This window comes from Dermacentor andersoni, chromosome 6 (genome assembly GCF_023375885.2).
Source record: "Dermacentor andersoni chromosome 6, qqDerAnde1_hic_scaffold, whole genome shotgun sequence".
Lineage (NCBI taxonomy): Eukaryota > Metazoa > Arthropoda > Arachnida > Ixodida > Ixodidae > Dermacentor > Dermacentor andersoni.
Window position 1 is genome coordinate 51,698,353 of NC_092819.1, and position 16,648 is coordinate 51,715,000.

The 16,648-nt window shown below is 49.7% G+C and overlaps 1 protein-coding gene across 2 annotated transcripts in view; it reads left to right on the forward strand.

Annotated features, from left to right (window-relative positions):
• LOC126522907 (calcium-activated chloride channel regulator 2-like) overlaps positions 1-16,648 on the forward strand; it is a 527,003-nt gene that overhangs the window by 178,233 nt on the left and 332,122 nt on the right. For both annotated transcript variants that reach the window (XM_072288729.1, XM_050171751.3), the window contains one exon: positions 5,223-5,720. In XM_072288729.1, coding sequence (XP_072144830.1) covers positions 5,529-5,720 — 192 coding nt within the window. In that variant the 5' untranslated portion in view covers positions 5,223-5,528. The remainder of the gene's footprint in view (positions 1-5,222; positions 5,721-16,648) is intronic.

A 16,648-nucleotide genomic window follows, 5' to 3' on the forward strand; every position in this document is an offset into this window, starting at 1 on the left:
GCTAATGGAAAGGAATGGAGGTTAACGGGATGTACGTTAGGTTTACTAAATTATAACGACGCGACTTGCAGATACCCGCAACATCGAATCTGGAGCGTAGTGAGTTCGAAGGTATCGAATTTCGTCGTGTATTATGCCGGACAAGGTTACACAAATTCTAACGCTTCTGTTCAAAGCGGGCAAGAAATTCAGACGGCTCGACCGGGTAGGGGACGTATCGCCTTAGTTCGCGATTAAGATATTTAAATACTGGTAATAGCTCTCGCGATATATTGAAGGCAGTACGGTTTCCGGCAGATGGGTGTTCCTAAGTAGAGCTCTCCCAATCGGGGTCAACGAAGGGCCCTAGTCAGGTGACCTTTTCGCAAAGGATCTACAAACTATTTAGAGCCCGGTATAGACTGTAGTCTGCCAGTAGTACATTACCCGTGGGTAGGCCAAGGGCTGCGAAAATATCAATCAGTATATGGAATATAGTTTTATCAATAACTCTTATCGTTGCAACTCTTGAAAAATAAAGTGAATGAATGAAATGCATGCCTTCTGTTATGTGCGCAAGGGTCGCCAGATAGAAAATGCAAGCTTTGCAGCACCTCGAAGCAGTTTGCAGAATGCCTCCAAGCAGTCTACCAGTCAGCATAAATCGATTCTTACAGAGAGCGTGTGTGCTCTTTCATGAGAAAAGAACACGAGTAAACGTACGACTCGACCGTCCTCTTTGTAGACGTGACCACCAAAGAGAATTCGTGAGTCTTGGGGGCACTGGGTGAAAAGAGAGAGAAAGAAGAAGAAGAAGAAAAAAACGAGCCAGAATAAGACTGTTTCGCAAAGCTTTTCAAAGTTTACCTTTCGTGATTATTCTCATATTTTTGCCAGTGTGTCCGAGTGGGTTACCGGCTCTCGGGGTGAAATAAGTTGGGGATGTAAGAGAATACGATCAACATAGGTGCTTGCGGTGATCAAGCGCGGCTTATATAGAAATGTGAAGCAAGAGCATGCGGGAGGAGACGGCGACCACATGAAAGGGAATGAGACGTTGCGGTGTGAGGATGCCGCAACCCTCGAAGCCGATTGCCACACCGACGAGTACAGAGCTCTCGAGTAAACAGCCTTTACGGCCAAAGCGGTGGAAGTGGGATAGTACGGCGCGGTGTGCTTGTTTTATGCGCTCTTCGTGAGGATCAAAAGGCGGTGGGATCCGGTTTTTTTTTTTTTAACCCCTTGTTGCCTCCTGTTATCCTCGTCTCTCGCGATCAGTCTTTTTTTTTCTTCTTTTGTGGTAGTAGTGCAGAACCTGGCCAGCTTATCGCTCCCTGTTCGTTTCTCGGTGTAATTATTCTGTTTGCAGCGATACCCTCACGAATGTGAACTTAACCCCACACAGTCCAAGGCGTCGTTCCAGATCGAGGACAGCTATCTTTACTTCTGGCCACGGAAAGTGCATTAGCAAAAAAAAAAAAATATCCGAAGGATAATTCAGCAACACTTGATTAGTACATTAATCGTATAAACAATAGTGTGCTAAACTATTCGCAACTGAAACCTCGCTGCTGCGCTATACTTTGGACTTCGCTTCAGGTCTTCAGCATTTAAATGAGGATTTTGGTGCACCACACTCATCGTAGCAAGACTTCGGCTTTTTGAGGCTAAGCTGTCTATACATTGTTTGTAGGCTTATTGAAAATTGTTCTGAATTTTTATAGATTTATCCCTCCAGCTATGTGAATTGTAGACTGTCCATAGACAAACTTCATTAACACGGCTGTTTCCATGAGGCATTGGCGTCTAATAGACCCAATGGATTGTTTTCACAAAGTGTATAATAAGTAATTGACAAGGCAAAAAGTGTAGAATCATAAGGCTACGCTTTGTCGAAGACAGTCTACAGAGCTCGCGCAGATATACCCACATGCAAAAGAAGAGACTGTTTGTTTTATATAGACGCTTTCGTAACAGTCATTAACAAGTATATTTCCTTCAGTCAATTGTGTTTCATAGACGCGTTTCGATGGGGGCGTAATGCAAAAGCGCTTGTGTACTTAGATTAGGTGAACGATAAAGATTGCTAGTGGTCAAAATCAATCCAAAGTTCGCCACTAAATCGCCCTTCACAGCTTCTGTGTTGCTTTGGGCCGTTAACCCACACGATTGAAACAGTCGTTTTCGTTAAATTTTCCCCGATGTTGTTTTCCTCTTCTCTCTAAGAGGCGTGCTGTCTTTCACTTTGGTTTTGCGAAGCGCAAGATCCTCTTGGAGATAAAGTGATGGCGCCTATGTTTCGAACAAACACGGGGCCGGATACAAGGTGTCTCGTGTGTCGCAACTCGCGAACTTCCGAGTTGAGACCGAGGTTGCGCAACGGAAAACAGAGCGGCTCGGCAGAAAGCTTCGAGGTGGCGTTCGCGATTCCGCGTCTGAGCCCACACCGACTCCCGCGTCCGTTTAGTTCGAAACGTGGCAGCACAAACCTGCTCCGATAACGAGCAACGAAAAACGAAGTTGCCACAGCTGCGTGGCAGCCGCTAATGCATCAGGGGAACCGCCGGCCCGTTCGTTGGGCGTGTAAGGAAAGAGAAATCTGAGCTTCCGAACCATCGCTTTTCCTTTCCTACGCGTCGCAGCGCGTGCAACGTGCGACTCCCAAAAAACCTCTCGGGAGCGTAGCGTCGTGAATCACGCCTGCTGCCGTGACAGCGGAGCATGTTTCCTAAATTCCGTATGAGGGGAGGGGGGGGGGGGGGGCAAGCGCCCTACACCTCCTCCGTCTTCTGTCTCTCTTTCTTCCGTGAGAGATGGAGAGTGATTGTAGGGAGGAAGAGGCAGAGGGGGGGGGGGGCAAAACTCGCACGTGGTGTATAAGGAAGGCTCTGGCGAAAAGGCGCGAAAAATAATTGCCTTTCGCTCCACACGTTTCGTGCACCTGTTTTTCGGCGGCGACGGCGACGGCGCTCTCCGTGTGCGCGGTAATCTCCCAGCAAAAGAGGAAGAAGGCGCGTTAGTTAGGGAAAAGCTCGCGCTCTTCGCTCCGGGGCGTCCCCTGCCTTTTTTCCTTCGGAGCCGATCCTCGCGGAAATTGGAGATTCCCTCGAGTGAAACGCGTCTGGGGAGAGAAAGACGAAAGCGGTGTCGAGTTTCCCCTGTTAGCGCTCTCTTTCTCTCTCTCTCTCCCGAGTCCGCCTGTCCTCTCGCGACCCACCTACGCCCACACCAGACCGTCGGCGACACATCCAGCCTCCCTTTCCCGCCCCCTCCTTTCGCGGCTCGTCGCTTTCTTGTGTGTGCCACGTGATCGAGCCTGCACATGAGCGTGCTCCAGTAAACACGTGCTCGCCGCGTTGCCCGGCCAGAAAGTCGGTAGCCGCCAAGAGAGCTCTACCCCCTCCTCCCCTGCCCAACCCCTCCGTGGTTCCTCCCCCCCCCCCTTCCCGCCATCACCCTTGCCTAGAAAGGGTCTGTCAAAGCCGTGAAGGTCAATCGCCTGCGGGTCTGCCCGCTCCCGTTTTGTCTCTCGTTGTTGTTCGGACGGCCCGTTAGGAAAAGCATTCTCTGCGGGAGGTTCCGTTCCGATAAGTGCATCTTATAGAGGGGGGTTGGGGTCCCTGGCGCCGATGGAACGCTCGGCGTTTCCCGTTTTGGCCGGCCGTTGACGAAAACCACAGATGCTGCCGCTTGGCACGTTGCTTTCCTCCTCGGACGCTTCGAGAGCGCGCTGCTCAAGTAAGCCGCCGCCGGAGCATGTGCTGCTGCATGCGGAGGGGGTAGTCGAACGAGCCAACGGTATACACGCTTGATCCCTTTACGTACGCGTTGCCGCGGCGCACTGCTTGACGAGCCAGAAGGGAATGAGTGTTCAAAGTGAGAAAAACAAAAACAAAAAACAAAAAGAAAGGAAAAGAAAAAAACGGAGTCAGGGATGGGGGAGGAGTGAAGAATGTGGCGTTTGCGGTTACTGCTGTCTCTCCGGAAGAAGAAAAGAGGCGTGGCTCGCGATCCGAGAGGCCGAAGAACCGCTCTTTCTCCTCCGCACTCCCTCCTCCCCACACTCCCACACCCCTTCCCCCATTTACTACACACTGTTGCCGCCGCTCGAAATCTAAACTCAGGGAGCTGCTGCTGCTGCTGCTTCGACGGCGTCTTGGGCATGATCCTAATTTCTTCGTTCGGCGACGAAGAACAGGAAGCCACCCGCCAAGGCGGAGGGAGAGAGAAGGACGGTTTAGGAAAGCAAGGCCGCGGAGCCGCCGCGCTTGTGTGGCGGGCAGCCTGAGAGAATGGAGAAAAAGAAAGAGCAAGCGATGTGGACGGGGGTTGTATGGTCGGCAGGGAAAGAGAGAAGCGATGCGCTGGGTGAGTGTCAGAGGGGGTGGGGGGTGGGGGTTCAAGATGTGAAGTATACTACACGTGCGCCGGGCACTACGCTGAAGCTAACACAGAAAAGCGAAAGAACGCAAGACGGGTGTCAGGAAAAGGAAGGCGCGGGGATACAAGAAAGAGAGGAGGAGGAGGCTGGTGTTATGCGGCCGTTTTTATCGCTGGTTTATTCTTCGAGGCTCGATCGGCGCTGCGGCCCGTCGCTTGACAGTGAACAAGCCTCCCGTAAGCGTTGGCCGCCCGTTGTATAGTGGCCGGAAAGAGACGGTGTTCCCTCGCTGCCCCTGCACCACCTCCACCCCCCGACCCTCACCTCCTCTAGCTCGGTCGCGGCTTCGAGCCGGACTCGTCTCTTGTTGCTTCTTGCTGCTTCTTTCGGCCCCACATGGCTTTCCCTCACGAGCCTGCTGCTTCGCCGCCTGCACTTGTACGCAGAGACGGCAGAGGGCCTGGATGGGAAAGGAGGCGCTGTTTAGACAGAGCGGAATGGCCTCGGATAGAAACAAAAGACGGGTCAAAATAAAGAAGAAAAACAGTGAGAAACGCACACACCCACCAGGCTTTCGGGAAAATGCGATATACGCTACACCGAGGTTCGCGCAGGCCGCGGCTTTCGCTGTCTTTTTTTTTTCTTTTGTTGCTTCTTTCTTCCGTCGATCTGGCGTTTTCGTTTTCCCTTCCACTCTACTTCTCTCTCTCTTTCTATCTTTCTCCGCGACTCATTTCTTGAACCATGCCGGCTCCCGCCGTGTAGCGGAGACGCCCCCCTTCACGACGCCGCGATTCTGGGTCCCCGGTTGCTTTCGTCCCTAATTTGCGGCCGTACTTTCTTTTTCGCCGTCACTGCGCAGGCAATCCTCGCCGTTGCTGCTGCTGGCACCCTGAAGGAGCAGAGGAGTCCACGAGCCTCTGGACGACGCTCGAAACTCCGCAGCTGCTTCCGTCCGGCAGAGCTCGTGCCACCGAGTAACGACCTCGGCTCGTGTCCGTAGGCCCGCTTTTGAAGACCGGCGTCGAAACGGCCACGTCTGCGCGCGATGGTGGCGAGCTGAGACTTGTGCGGCTGTTGCGACGGGTGTGCGTCGTGTGCAAAACGAGCAAACAGTGCGTGCCCTGTTTTTAGTGTTGTGTGTTCGGAGGAGCCGAGAAAGAGAGCCATGAGGTTGTGCATCGCGGCCGGAACTGTGGTCCTGGTGGCCTGCCTGGTCTTCGACGCGGCGCCGCCGCCGTTCCTCGCCTGGGCCTCCCGCGTCGAACTCAAGGAGAACGGCTACACGGGAATCGTGGTGGCCCTGTCGGCCAGGCTTCAAGGGAACGTCGCCGGCCGCCAACTCATCCCGCCGCTTGAGGTGAGTGCTGACGCTTAGCAGTTGTGGAGCGGTCGATGGTGTAATGCGAAGTGGGCCCGAGCGAGTATACCGTCAGGTGGGGAATTTATTGATCAATTGATTGGTTTCGTTAACACTAGCTGTTGTACAGAGAAAAAGAAAAAAAGAAAAGAAAAGGAAACGCCACTCTTGAGAGTAGCCGATGTCTTCAGAGCGTATTAGACACGGACAACAGAATGTACGCACGAAGTGCTGTGTGTGTGCGTGTCTAATGCATTGCGAAAGCACCTATTACGCAGCCCCGACAGACCCAACGCTCAACTTTAGTGCAATGTTGAGTCTATGACCGAAGTTAGTGGTTGCTCAGTTTTTCGGCTGTGTTTTCGGCTGTGCCGTAGTAAGCAAAATACACGCGTACGATTCCATGTAAACGCCTGCCCACACACACGCAAACACAGGCACGCACAAGAAACAGGTACAAGACAGCATTCGTGATCGCAGTAACAAGGACCAGTGCGTGCAAGCAATACCAGAAGATTGCTTGAATGACGCATCTGAGCAGTCACAACACCCTTCAGGGTACATTGGCCTGGTTGTCATGGTCACGCCAGAGGTAAATCGAAATGTCCGTTTGAAATGTTCGAAACGTCAGCATGAACGTTTTTTTATTCGTCATTTCACGCGAGACTGAGTGGAATTCGTAGGTTACATGCTTGCTCGGAAACGTAACGATAATACGCTCTAAGATACGATAGAGAAGGCGATCAGCCTAATGCGGACAGTTCTGGCGCCTTTTTTTTTTTTTTAGAAATGCAGGCACATTAGCCATACACCCACATTAACAAATCTCCTCTTGCCATCACGTGGCATTTTGCTTTTTTCTTATCTTTCTTGTTCGGACGCTATGACGTCAGCCGCGCGTGCGAGTACCTTATCTTGTAGCGAGTATAGGTGTAAACAAACGAAACAAATAGGCCGCCCTATATATACTACACAGCCACGAATCGAACTGCATGGGGTTTTTTTCGAGCGCCCTCCGAGATAAATCAATTACCGAGGCCGCGCTCATTAGCACGCGCCTGTTTTCCATAACGTTGGCCGTGCCGCAGGGTGCGCCGCCTCTTATCGGAAAACTGCGAAGCGGACGACTGAGATTGAAAGCAATGGCTGCGCTTAGTCGCCCGCGACACCGCAGGCATTGCACTCGGCGCTATCAGCGCCATTCCAATCGAAAACGTACATGCATTGGTGAATGCGACGCCCAAGCGTAAGCTACAGAACATACTGTAGAAACTATAGAACATATACTGTGATACTGCCCATCTTTTGAATATGAAAGACATGATCTCTGCACAGCTCTCAACCAGTTAGATAGAAAACCCGTTCACCTTGAACAAGATCTTGGGTACCATGGCCTCGCATATCGCAGCTACAAAAGGCCACACAAACGCTGCTGCGAGATTTGAAAGCTACCGGAATGAGTCAGCGTCTGGGATCCGGGCTCAGTGACCGAACGATATCCCCCCCCCCAAGTGGACTTTTTCTACTTCTTTTAATCTTTCCGTCCCCTTTTCCCTCTCCCCAGTGTAGGGTAGCCAACCGGGCTCAGTCCTGGTTAACTTCCCTACCTTTCATTTATCATTTGCTCTCTCACTAGTCGCCCGCAATCAGCCCGTGCGTTCGGTTCGCGCACTCATTTTTTTTTTTTTCATTCCCGTTTTAAATCGTCGCGAGCTTTCTTCTGGAACTAGCTGCGGTTTTTTTCTTGTGACGATCTATCCGCTTTCGTGGGCCGATCCCGAAGGTACACAGTGCACTAGAACAGTGCGATAAGGAAACCACACGGTGGTACAGCACCAGCTGTGTGGTGGCACAGGTGGTGAGGCGAGCGTTCTCGCATTCTTCTCTCGAGACAGCTATAGCGTTTGAGACACCGCGACCAAGACTAAGTGGAGGCCGCTAGCGCTACGCAGGGTTCCAGAATTGTCCTCGAGGAAGTGGCGCTCGAAGTACCCGCTGGATTCCTTGTAAGGCATGGTGGTAAGGGGAGAGAGAGAGAAGAAACTTTTATTATAAAGTGAAAGGATTCATGTGGTTATGTGGTAAGGGGAGCGCCAATCACAGCTCATGTACTGCCGACAAAGTGCCACAGATGACCACCTTCCGTAGCATGCTAAATGCATTTTTGGGTAGCATACGGGGCTGCTTCTTCCTAATTTTTATTTAAAGCTTATATAGCCGACGACAAACTAAGAATAAAATTTTTCATGCATGCTGTCTAAACTGAACACAATTTGCACAGATGCACCAGCCAATCAGGCTTGTTTATTCCCGTGACGTCTAGCGGTGTTGCGAGTTCTAAAGCGGCTGTCTTCTCCGTAAAGATGTCGTTGTGTCACTGGTTGTAGGGTTAAATCTGAACTTGGCAAATCTTTACGGGTGATCCTGACAGGTCAGCAGATCAACGTCATTAAGCTGTGAGCGTACTCTAGATGACTCAGCTCTCTTTCATATGTGAAGGGCAAGTGCACTGAGTTTTCTGTGGGTGGACCTTGCGCACGATTCTAAGGTTGTCGCCGACAATAGCTTCCTTTGGCTCCTTCGCCCATTTTCGTGGCTGACGGTTGGTGTACTGACACCAAGAAAAGGCGTAAAGATGGGAGCAGTGGACAAATTTAAACCCCCCTTTTTTTTTCACTTTTAAGGCTATAACCTATTTTACAGTGCACCGCTGCTACAAAGGGCCCATGCCCTCGCGTAGTCGAGTTCAAGGACGCGTCGAACGCCAGCAGTAAATATACCAGATTAGAAGACGTTCGATGCGAGCGTAGTTCTCCCCGACGTTTGAGTTCTCGGTGTGGCGTTTGCGCAGCGGTGAAAAAGAAAAAAAAGAAAAAGGAAGAGAAGAAGAAGAACAAGAAGACGACGAGCCTGTTTACTTTCATGAAGCAGCCAGGGTCATTCCGGAGGTTTCCAAGATGTGCAATTCGTAGCAATGCGAAAGTGGTACCGAACTCCATTGAATACATCCGATACCAAAATCGCGCGGAGAGAAGGAACTCGTGAGTTAAGTTGAAAGATGGTACCGCGTGTATCCGCTACGCGTATAAGTACAGGCAGTAATTTTGACAGCCTTTCTTGTGTGTTTTGATGCGTGTGTGTTTCATGCATAAGTCTTTCAGTAGTAGTAGTAGTAGTAGTAGTAAAAACATCTTTATTGAAAGGATGGCGTCGATGCCTGCGAGGGATGTGTAGATAGTACTGAAATCTGTGTTGTCAAATTGTCAAAGCCGTTTCGTTTATCTTCGAAGTCGATCTTTATTTCCTCTTGTGTTTTATTTTCCAAGTTAGCACTGCGTCGTAAAACTGGTGAAGCAGGTTACACGCACACATACCCGTATACGGTTGATTATGCTTAAGTCCAGCAGTTGCTTTTTACAGACGAAAGAATTGGAGTGCCCGAGGTACTTTCTATGCCTCAATCCTTCCACAGAAATTCAGTTATAACAGAACAGTTTTCAAATTATCGCAATTAAGGTTTCGCCGTTTTATCTGGCATTTCCTTTGACTTCTCCTCCAGAACTCGCCATTCGAATCGAAGAAGGCGCACAGACTATGTACTGCGAATTGCCATAGCATCCTATTGAGATATGATAGGGTTATTTCGTCCGAAAGCAGCAGTTTAGCAGCGAAAGACATGGTAGTGCAGAACTTCTGATTAATTTTGGCCATTAAGGCTACATGAGCACACAATAGGTCTCGGTACCTAACCGCTTTCTCTCATTCTTTTTTGTACCGCCTTTGCATTTTGACCCGGTGGGAGGGAATCAAACCCACCAATTCGTTCGTGGGAGAAGGCCATCGCCACCAGTAAGCCAACCCGCCTAGGCAAAATACTCAGATCTCTTAAACTGTGCTTTCATCAGATTAACACTCAAAGCTATATAACGAAGCAGTGAACGCAAAATTCGTATAGTTGAACTCGTAATTCACGGGAACTCTGTATCACATCGTGTACACTGAGCCAGCTGCGTTCTTCTCCCACTAAATTCCTTATTACCTTTTTTTTTCTTCACATGTGTCTGCACTATACATCCAGTGGCAATACGCACTTGTGGGCGTTCTCCAGATAAGGGGCCTCCTCGCTCTGCCATTCCTCGTAGCGTAGAAGCGTGCCCCCGCGTTCGAAACAATCCAGCGTCCACTATACCAGGGGGGGGGGGGGGGAGGGGACACCTACGCAAATTGTTCCCTCTGAAAGTTGCGCAGGAGTCATCGTGCGGTGGTCGAAAGCAGCGGCGTACTCCACAACCGCTGGGCTATAATTATTACCAAGAAAAAGTATACATATATAAAAAAATCAATAAAGGAGGAAGGTTTAGCTTTGCAGTATAGTCGATACGTAACGGCTCCTTTTCCAGCAGGCGCTCGCTCACGGAGTGGTAATTGTCTTCCGGTGTCTTGTCGCCGCGCCGGCGACACAGGGCGCGCGCACGGCACGCGGCAGTAAGGCGAGGGGGGGTCCTAATTAGATAACGAATCTCGTTCTCCTACTGTCCCGTTCGCATGCGCTCCGCAAGGAGGAGGAGGAGGAGGAGGAAGCACGGGACAGCGAACGCGGCCTCGCTTGTGCCGTGCGCGCAGACACTGGACGCCGTTTCGTTGTTCTGCATGAGTGCAGTGTGCGTGTCCCGAGCCGTTCTTTCTTCTGCGGGACACAGGGAAAGTGAGTGAGAGGGACAGAACAAGCGGTGCTTCTGTGCCGGTGTCCAGAAAAGGTCCCGATGCGAAATGTAGGTCGCCCGCCCGCCGCGCACACCACGCGCACGCTGCAGTGCCCGGATTCGGCTCTCGGCGTTGAGACGCTGCGGGTTTGCATATGAGTGGGCTCTGCTTTGTTTCGCCAAATAGAAATGCACGCGCGCGCGCTCGCTCGCGTGCCTGCAGTCTCGGCTCCTTTGTTTGGCCCACTCGCGCTCGTTACTGCAGCGGTGCCGGAGGAGAGGTAGTTTGGGCGCGTGTGTGTGTGTGTGTTTGTTGGTCGACAGTATAGCGAAAGCGGCAGGGTGCGAGGGGGTTCTTCGCGGTACTCGGTCGTTTCCGTGAATGAAAAAGTGAAAGGAGGAGGAGAGTGCGAGAGGGCGGGCGAGCTCTGGTAACCGTTCGTCCTTGCGAACGGTGCGAAGCTAAGCGAACAGCGCTGTCTTTGTTCGTGCGCCCGTCCTCGTCTCTTTTGGTACCCCTTCGTTCAGGTGAAAAGTGAAAGTGCAAGTAGTGAAAGCGGCCGTCCTGGGGGTGGGGGGGTGGGGGGGAGGGGCTGCTCCCTCTCTTCCTCTCCCTGTTGCCTCTCGAAAAGCGCGCGTGCGAATGAATGCGTAACGTCTGCCTACTTTCTTTCTCTCTTTCTTTCTTTCTTTCTTTCTTTCTTTCTTTCTTTCTGGTGGAGCTGTGCGTTGCAGCAGCTTCGCTTTCACTGAAAGAGCAGCAACGTGCAACCCACTCCAAGTAAGCTTAACGCCCCCCCCCCCCCCCCCCCCCTCATTCCATCTTCTTACTCGCCTTTTCTTGTGCCGTTCGGGAGGCGCAGCTCTCCTCATAAGATGGAGTCACGTTCTTGTGTTGGAACCCTTCCGGTTCTGCGCGCTGCGAGTTTGTTTTGGGTGGCCAGCGTGCACGTGTTTGGAACACACACGCACGCACGCACGCACACAAATACACACACACACAAGGTGATCGTTGTGTGGAAGTGAAGAAGCAGCTCGCGGTGTCTATGTGTACTTCTTTAGTCACTCAATGTGTGTCAATTTCTTTTCTTAACTTCTATAAACGCGAAGCATTCTTTGCGCCATGGCAGGCACTTTCTCGCAGGTATATAGGTTCCTGCCTGGCCTCGTTTCTGCCCCTTCAATGAAAAAAAAGGAATCAAGAAAAAGAATAAAGTATACGATGTTTGGATAGAACCAGCATCTCCCAGCATAAAGGCCAGATGCCATAACCGATGCTCTAGGCCTGATAGAGAGAGAGAGAGAGAGAGAGAGAGAGAGAGAAACAAGCTTTAATGATATGCTGGGGATGTTTTAAAAACTTCGTTAAAGCTCATGGTCCGCAAGAAAGATCCCCCTGGACGGATGCGAGCCATCAGTACTGATCCCTATACAAAACTGATCCATCGTGTGACATTTACATGCCGCGAGGCCTCAACAGGCACGACCAAACAGGCCTACACCGCATCAGACTCTACGTGGCCTACACGAACTACTTCAATTGCAAGATTCAACTGACGGACTCGCCAGTGTGCTTTGAATGTGACACCCATGTAGACCTGCAACATGTTCTGCGCTACTGCTCCCGCTACGTGTAAGAGAGACAGTCTATGAAGGCGGCACTGCACCTAAGACGGGACTCGAATTTGGAACTGCGGCACATTCTCGGCCCATGGCAAGAGAGAGAGAGAGAGAGGAAAGGCAGGGAGGTTAACCAGAGGCGAGTTTCTGGTTTGTTACCCCGCACAGGGGGGGGGGGGGGGGGAGAGCAGGATATAGCGGTTGTGAAGATGACAAAGTACGAGAAGGTCCCATGGCAAAGTGCCACCTATATACGCGTTACAAGGCACGAATGCGCTCTATGGTATACTTAAAACGGTCGAATATAAAAAAAAAAAGGTAACTAGATGTATATAGTGCATGTTCCGAGGGAGCATGTCCCCGATATGTGCTTTCACACTCTGGAGCTACCAGCTCCGTTCTACGTAAACTCCTGATCAATCTTCAGGGCGAACGGTAGTTATTCACGTGACCCCGATGTTACGCGGCCGTGCGGCTGCTCCGTTTACGCGCTCAGTGAACAACAGATTTTTGGCGGAGGATTTGGCGCAGGTTGACGCCGCTTTACACTTTGCCGAGTGCCACGTCAGGTGTGCGAGCAGAAGCGTAGCGGGAAGCGTTGCTTGTAGAATTGAAGTAAAAGAGAGCTTTAGGTTAGGGGACGCAAGCGGTTCGCGTACGCAGAAACTAGGGGCCACGGTACTGCGCATGCGCAGTACCGTGGCTCCTGTGGTTCTTGCGTATCCATCCGCTTGCGCCCCCATAACCTAAAGCTCTCTAATATGTTACTCATTTCATTACGAGCAGTAGACGTAGCGCGTTACGATACGAGGACCAACGAAGAAGTCACAGGGCCCACGTTTTGGAGTCAGAGCTAGCTCGCGCAAAGTAGGAAATAAATTCAACAGATATCATAGAACGCTAATGCGAGCAGTGAGAAAAGTCTATCTAGCTTCGTAGCTTTGCCTGCTATGTACGAAACGGAGTACTAAAAAGAAAGACAAAGGCGTGCTAACATTTTGAAACAGCACATGCAGGTTATGAGGGTTCCTGTAGTGGAGGACTTCGGGTTAATTTTGACAATCGAGGGTTTTGTGACGTGCACCAAAAAAAAAAAAAAAAAACGCTGTATACACGCGAACGTTTGTGCATTCCGCCCAAATCGAAAATGCGGCCACCGCCTAAGGGTAGTAGAACCCGCGAACCTCATTCTCGGCAGCGGAACACCGCGTCTAGCCTCTGAGCTACCTCGGAGTATAAAACGGAGTAAAGTAATTTTTCGCAGGAGACGCCGACTTCAAAGGCAGAGACCCCCCTTTCGGGACGGAGGGGCCGAGCGGCGGGATCCGCACGTTCGCCCGAGCCCAGTAAACACGGCCGTCGTTATGGATTGCGCTGTCCGGCGCCCTTTGGTCAGATGCCGACACTGAGATTCATTCCTTCCGGTCAGGGCGCATCGGTTCTGCCGGGGACGAAGCTGTGGCTGGCTTCAATGTGGCGGCGCGGCGTTCCTCTGGCGTATATACGAATGTACGGCCCGTGGGTCTGGAGCGCAGTATGTTTCCGCCTTTTGGGGTGAGGCGCCCGCTGCCGCGATGAAGGCGAGCCGTTTTTCACCGATGCCCGAGCCAATGACGCTTGCTCCGAACGAATTAAGTCGTTCGCCGAGCGAGGACATCGGCGCGTATAAGCGGGAATCGGAAAGGCGTTAAAAGAGGCGCGTGATTGGTGAGGGAAGGGGGGAGTCCCATTAGGCGCGGCCGGAAAGCTCCGGTGATCTCGCGTCCGCCTTTGCGATGCGACGCTTTATTTCGCAGTGCCAAATGAAAGGAAGCCATACGTGATCAACACAGACCTTGAGAAACGATGTTCGGTGGTCACTTGTGATGCGTGATTAATTTGTTTCCCCAGTTTTCAAAGGTGCTCACTGCGCCTTTCGTTAACTCAATATCTATCTATCTATCTATCTATCTATCTATCTATCTATCTATCTATCTATCTATCTATCTATCTATCTATCTATCTATCTCTATCTCTATCTCTATCTCTATCTCTATCTCTATATCTATATCTATATCTATCTCTATCTCTATCTCTATCTCTATCTCTATATATATATATATATATATATATATATATATATATCTATATATCTATATATCTATATATATATATATATCTATATCTATATATATATCTCTATCTCTCTCTATATATATATCTCTATCTATCTATCTATCCATCTATCTATCTATCTATCTATCTATCTATCTATATCTATCTATCTATCTATATCTATCTATCTATCTATATCTATCTATCTATATCTATCTATATCTATCTATATTATCAGGCGCTTACGCTATCGAAACAGATCGAGCAAGGAGGTGGGGGAACCCTGGTGGCATCACATTTATCTGCATCGAAGTGAAATGCCCCGCAGTTCTGCACCAGAAAAAGAAATGGTAGGAATGTTGCTCAAATTTCGCCAGACCTATATGTAGTCTCAAACAAACGTTACTACGGCGCGTATACTTCGACAACAACTTACGCGTTATATTGGCATATGCGGAAATGTTCGAGTCGACGTAAATCTCATCCAGGTCATTCGTCGATACAACTTCAAAACCTCCATGCAAATAGTTTAAGGCGTAGTAAGTACACTTTTAATGGTTGAGCACTTTTCTTTTTTTTTCTTTTTTGGCTTTCAAGATTTTGCTGCAGCAATGTTAGTTCTGTAAAAAGGATCCTGGAAAATGCAGGGAGCAAGGAAAAGATAAGGCGCGTCCGCGTTGACCCATTTATATTTTTTCCCGTTTCCTTACGCAGGGTAGCCAACTGGCTATTCCTACTTGGTTAGCCTCTGTCCCCCCTTTCCCTTTATTCTTCCTCTGATTCCCTAATTTGTCTAAACACAGCGCTGTGAGGAATACAGTACCACCTCATTAAACGAGGGCAAGATAGCTACCATGACTCCCTGAACAAAGTGCTTTTCCTGGCGTTTTAGACTATCGCCCCGAGTAGTAACAGCACCCAGCCTGCACGGAGGGCAGAATCAAAAGAAAAAGAAAAAGTGGATACATTTTAGCGTGTCCCTCTAGCTGCTCGTTAATTGCCTCGAGATTGATAAGCGAAAGACCTGGCTCAAATGAAAGTGCAGCTGCCTCTCAACGAAAATGGGGAATTCTTAAATTACGCGCAACGGAGTGAGAAGCACCTCGATCTATTTTTCACTGAAACTGTTTTCTTTCTTCGTTTATTTTTACTTTTTCTCTTTTTTTTTTGGATTTCTGCGTTTCAGCTCGCTGCGTTTGCATATTCAGGCACCTGCAAACGCGGGGACTGAAATGGCAATGCCAAGCACTTGTGATTACATCGAAAGCCTGTTAATTGATTTCTTATTCTCGCACCGGCCGTGTCCAATTTATGGCTCCAATTTCATTCGAAGGTCCTCTTGCAAAGATACCTTCCCTATTTGTTTAGGTGTTTTTATATCGCGCTTATTTCAGCTGTAGTGCTAATAGCGCTGGCGCTTTACGCTTGAGGTAATGCAAAGCAGTCACCTGTTTCCATCGTAATTCTACAGCGTGGTAAGTGTGATCGGACTGTATTATAACGAGAGAAATTAGTCATGAATGCAATATTGAGATCCGTCGTTTTTTTTTATTTCTTTTCCTTCAACAACTGTTTTTAGGTACAATGAGAGAACAAAGAGATCGTTGATCCTTTTCTGGTGATTTATCGCTTCTTTTCGGTTCATCGTTTCCCGAATACAGCCTTCTCTTCAGCGTGAACGTTCCCCGTGAGCAGTTAACAGCACTTTTCTCTTCGAACCGAGCCGTGACAACGATACCTGTCAGGTTATTTGTTGCCAAATAGTCGTACGCCGTGTGAGACGAGACGGCCGTGACGTTCTACTGCTGAGCACAAGGTGTCGGGTTCGAACCCTTTCTCTGGCGGCCGCATGCTGGTGCGAGTCGAAATGTGGAAACACCTGCACACTGATAGCACAGGATAACTTTCGACATGATCACGATGAAGCTGGAGCCCTCAGTTAATCGTAGTTTTTTACAGACTAAATGTAGTTTTTATATGTCATAACGGTGATCTACTTTTATAGTTAACAGTGATCTACTTTAACAGTGCAATCATGCGGGACAGAAACTTGAAGGTTATCGAAGAAGCTTGAGAAGGAGCTAAGTACTGCTTAACGAGCTATTAAACGACGAATGATAAGCTTAACCTTAAGAAAGAAAGCAGGGGAAGCCAATATTCTATATCGTTGACGTTTAAGATAAAGTCGTGGAGTTGGTCAGACCATGTGATGTGTAAGGTAGGCGTTTGGGGGTCCACTAGAGTTACAGAATGAGTGCGAAAGAAAGTAAAACGCAGTCGAGGGCAGGGCGTAAAGGACTAAGTGGTGGGATTAAGGCGTCCACTACGTATAGGTGGCGCGAAATCTAAGAAATTTACAGGCATATGATGGTGTCAGCTGGCGCAAGACCGAGGTAATTGGAGCTCTCTAGGGGACGTCTTCGTTTTGCTGTGGGCATAGAATATGATGATGGTGACGATGATGATCGAAACGCAGTCGAAGGCGGCAGAGAATGAGGCGGAGTGATGAGT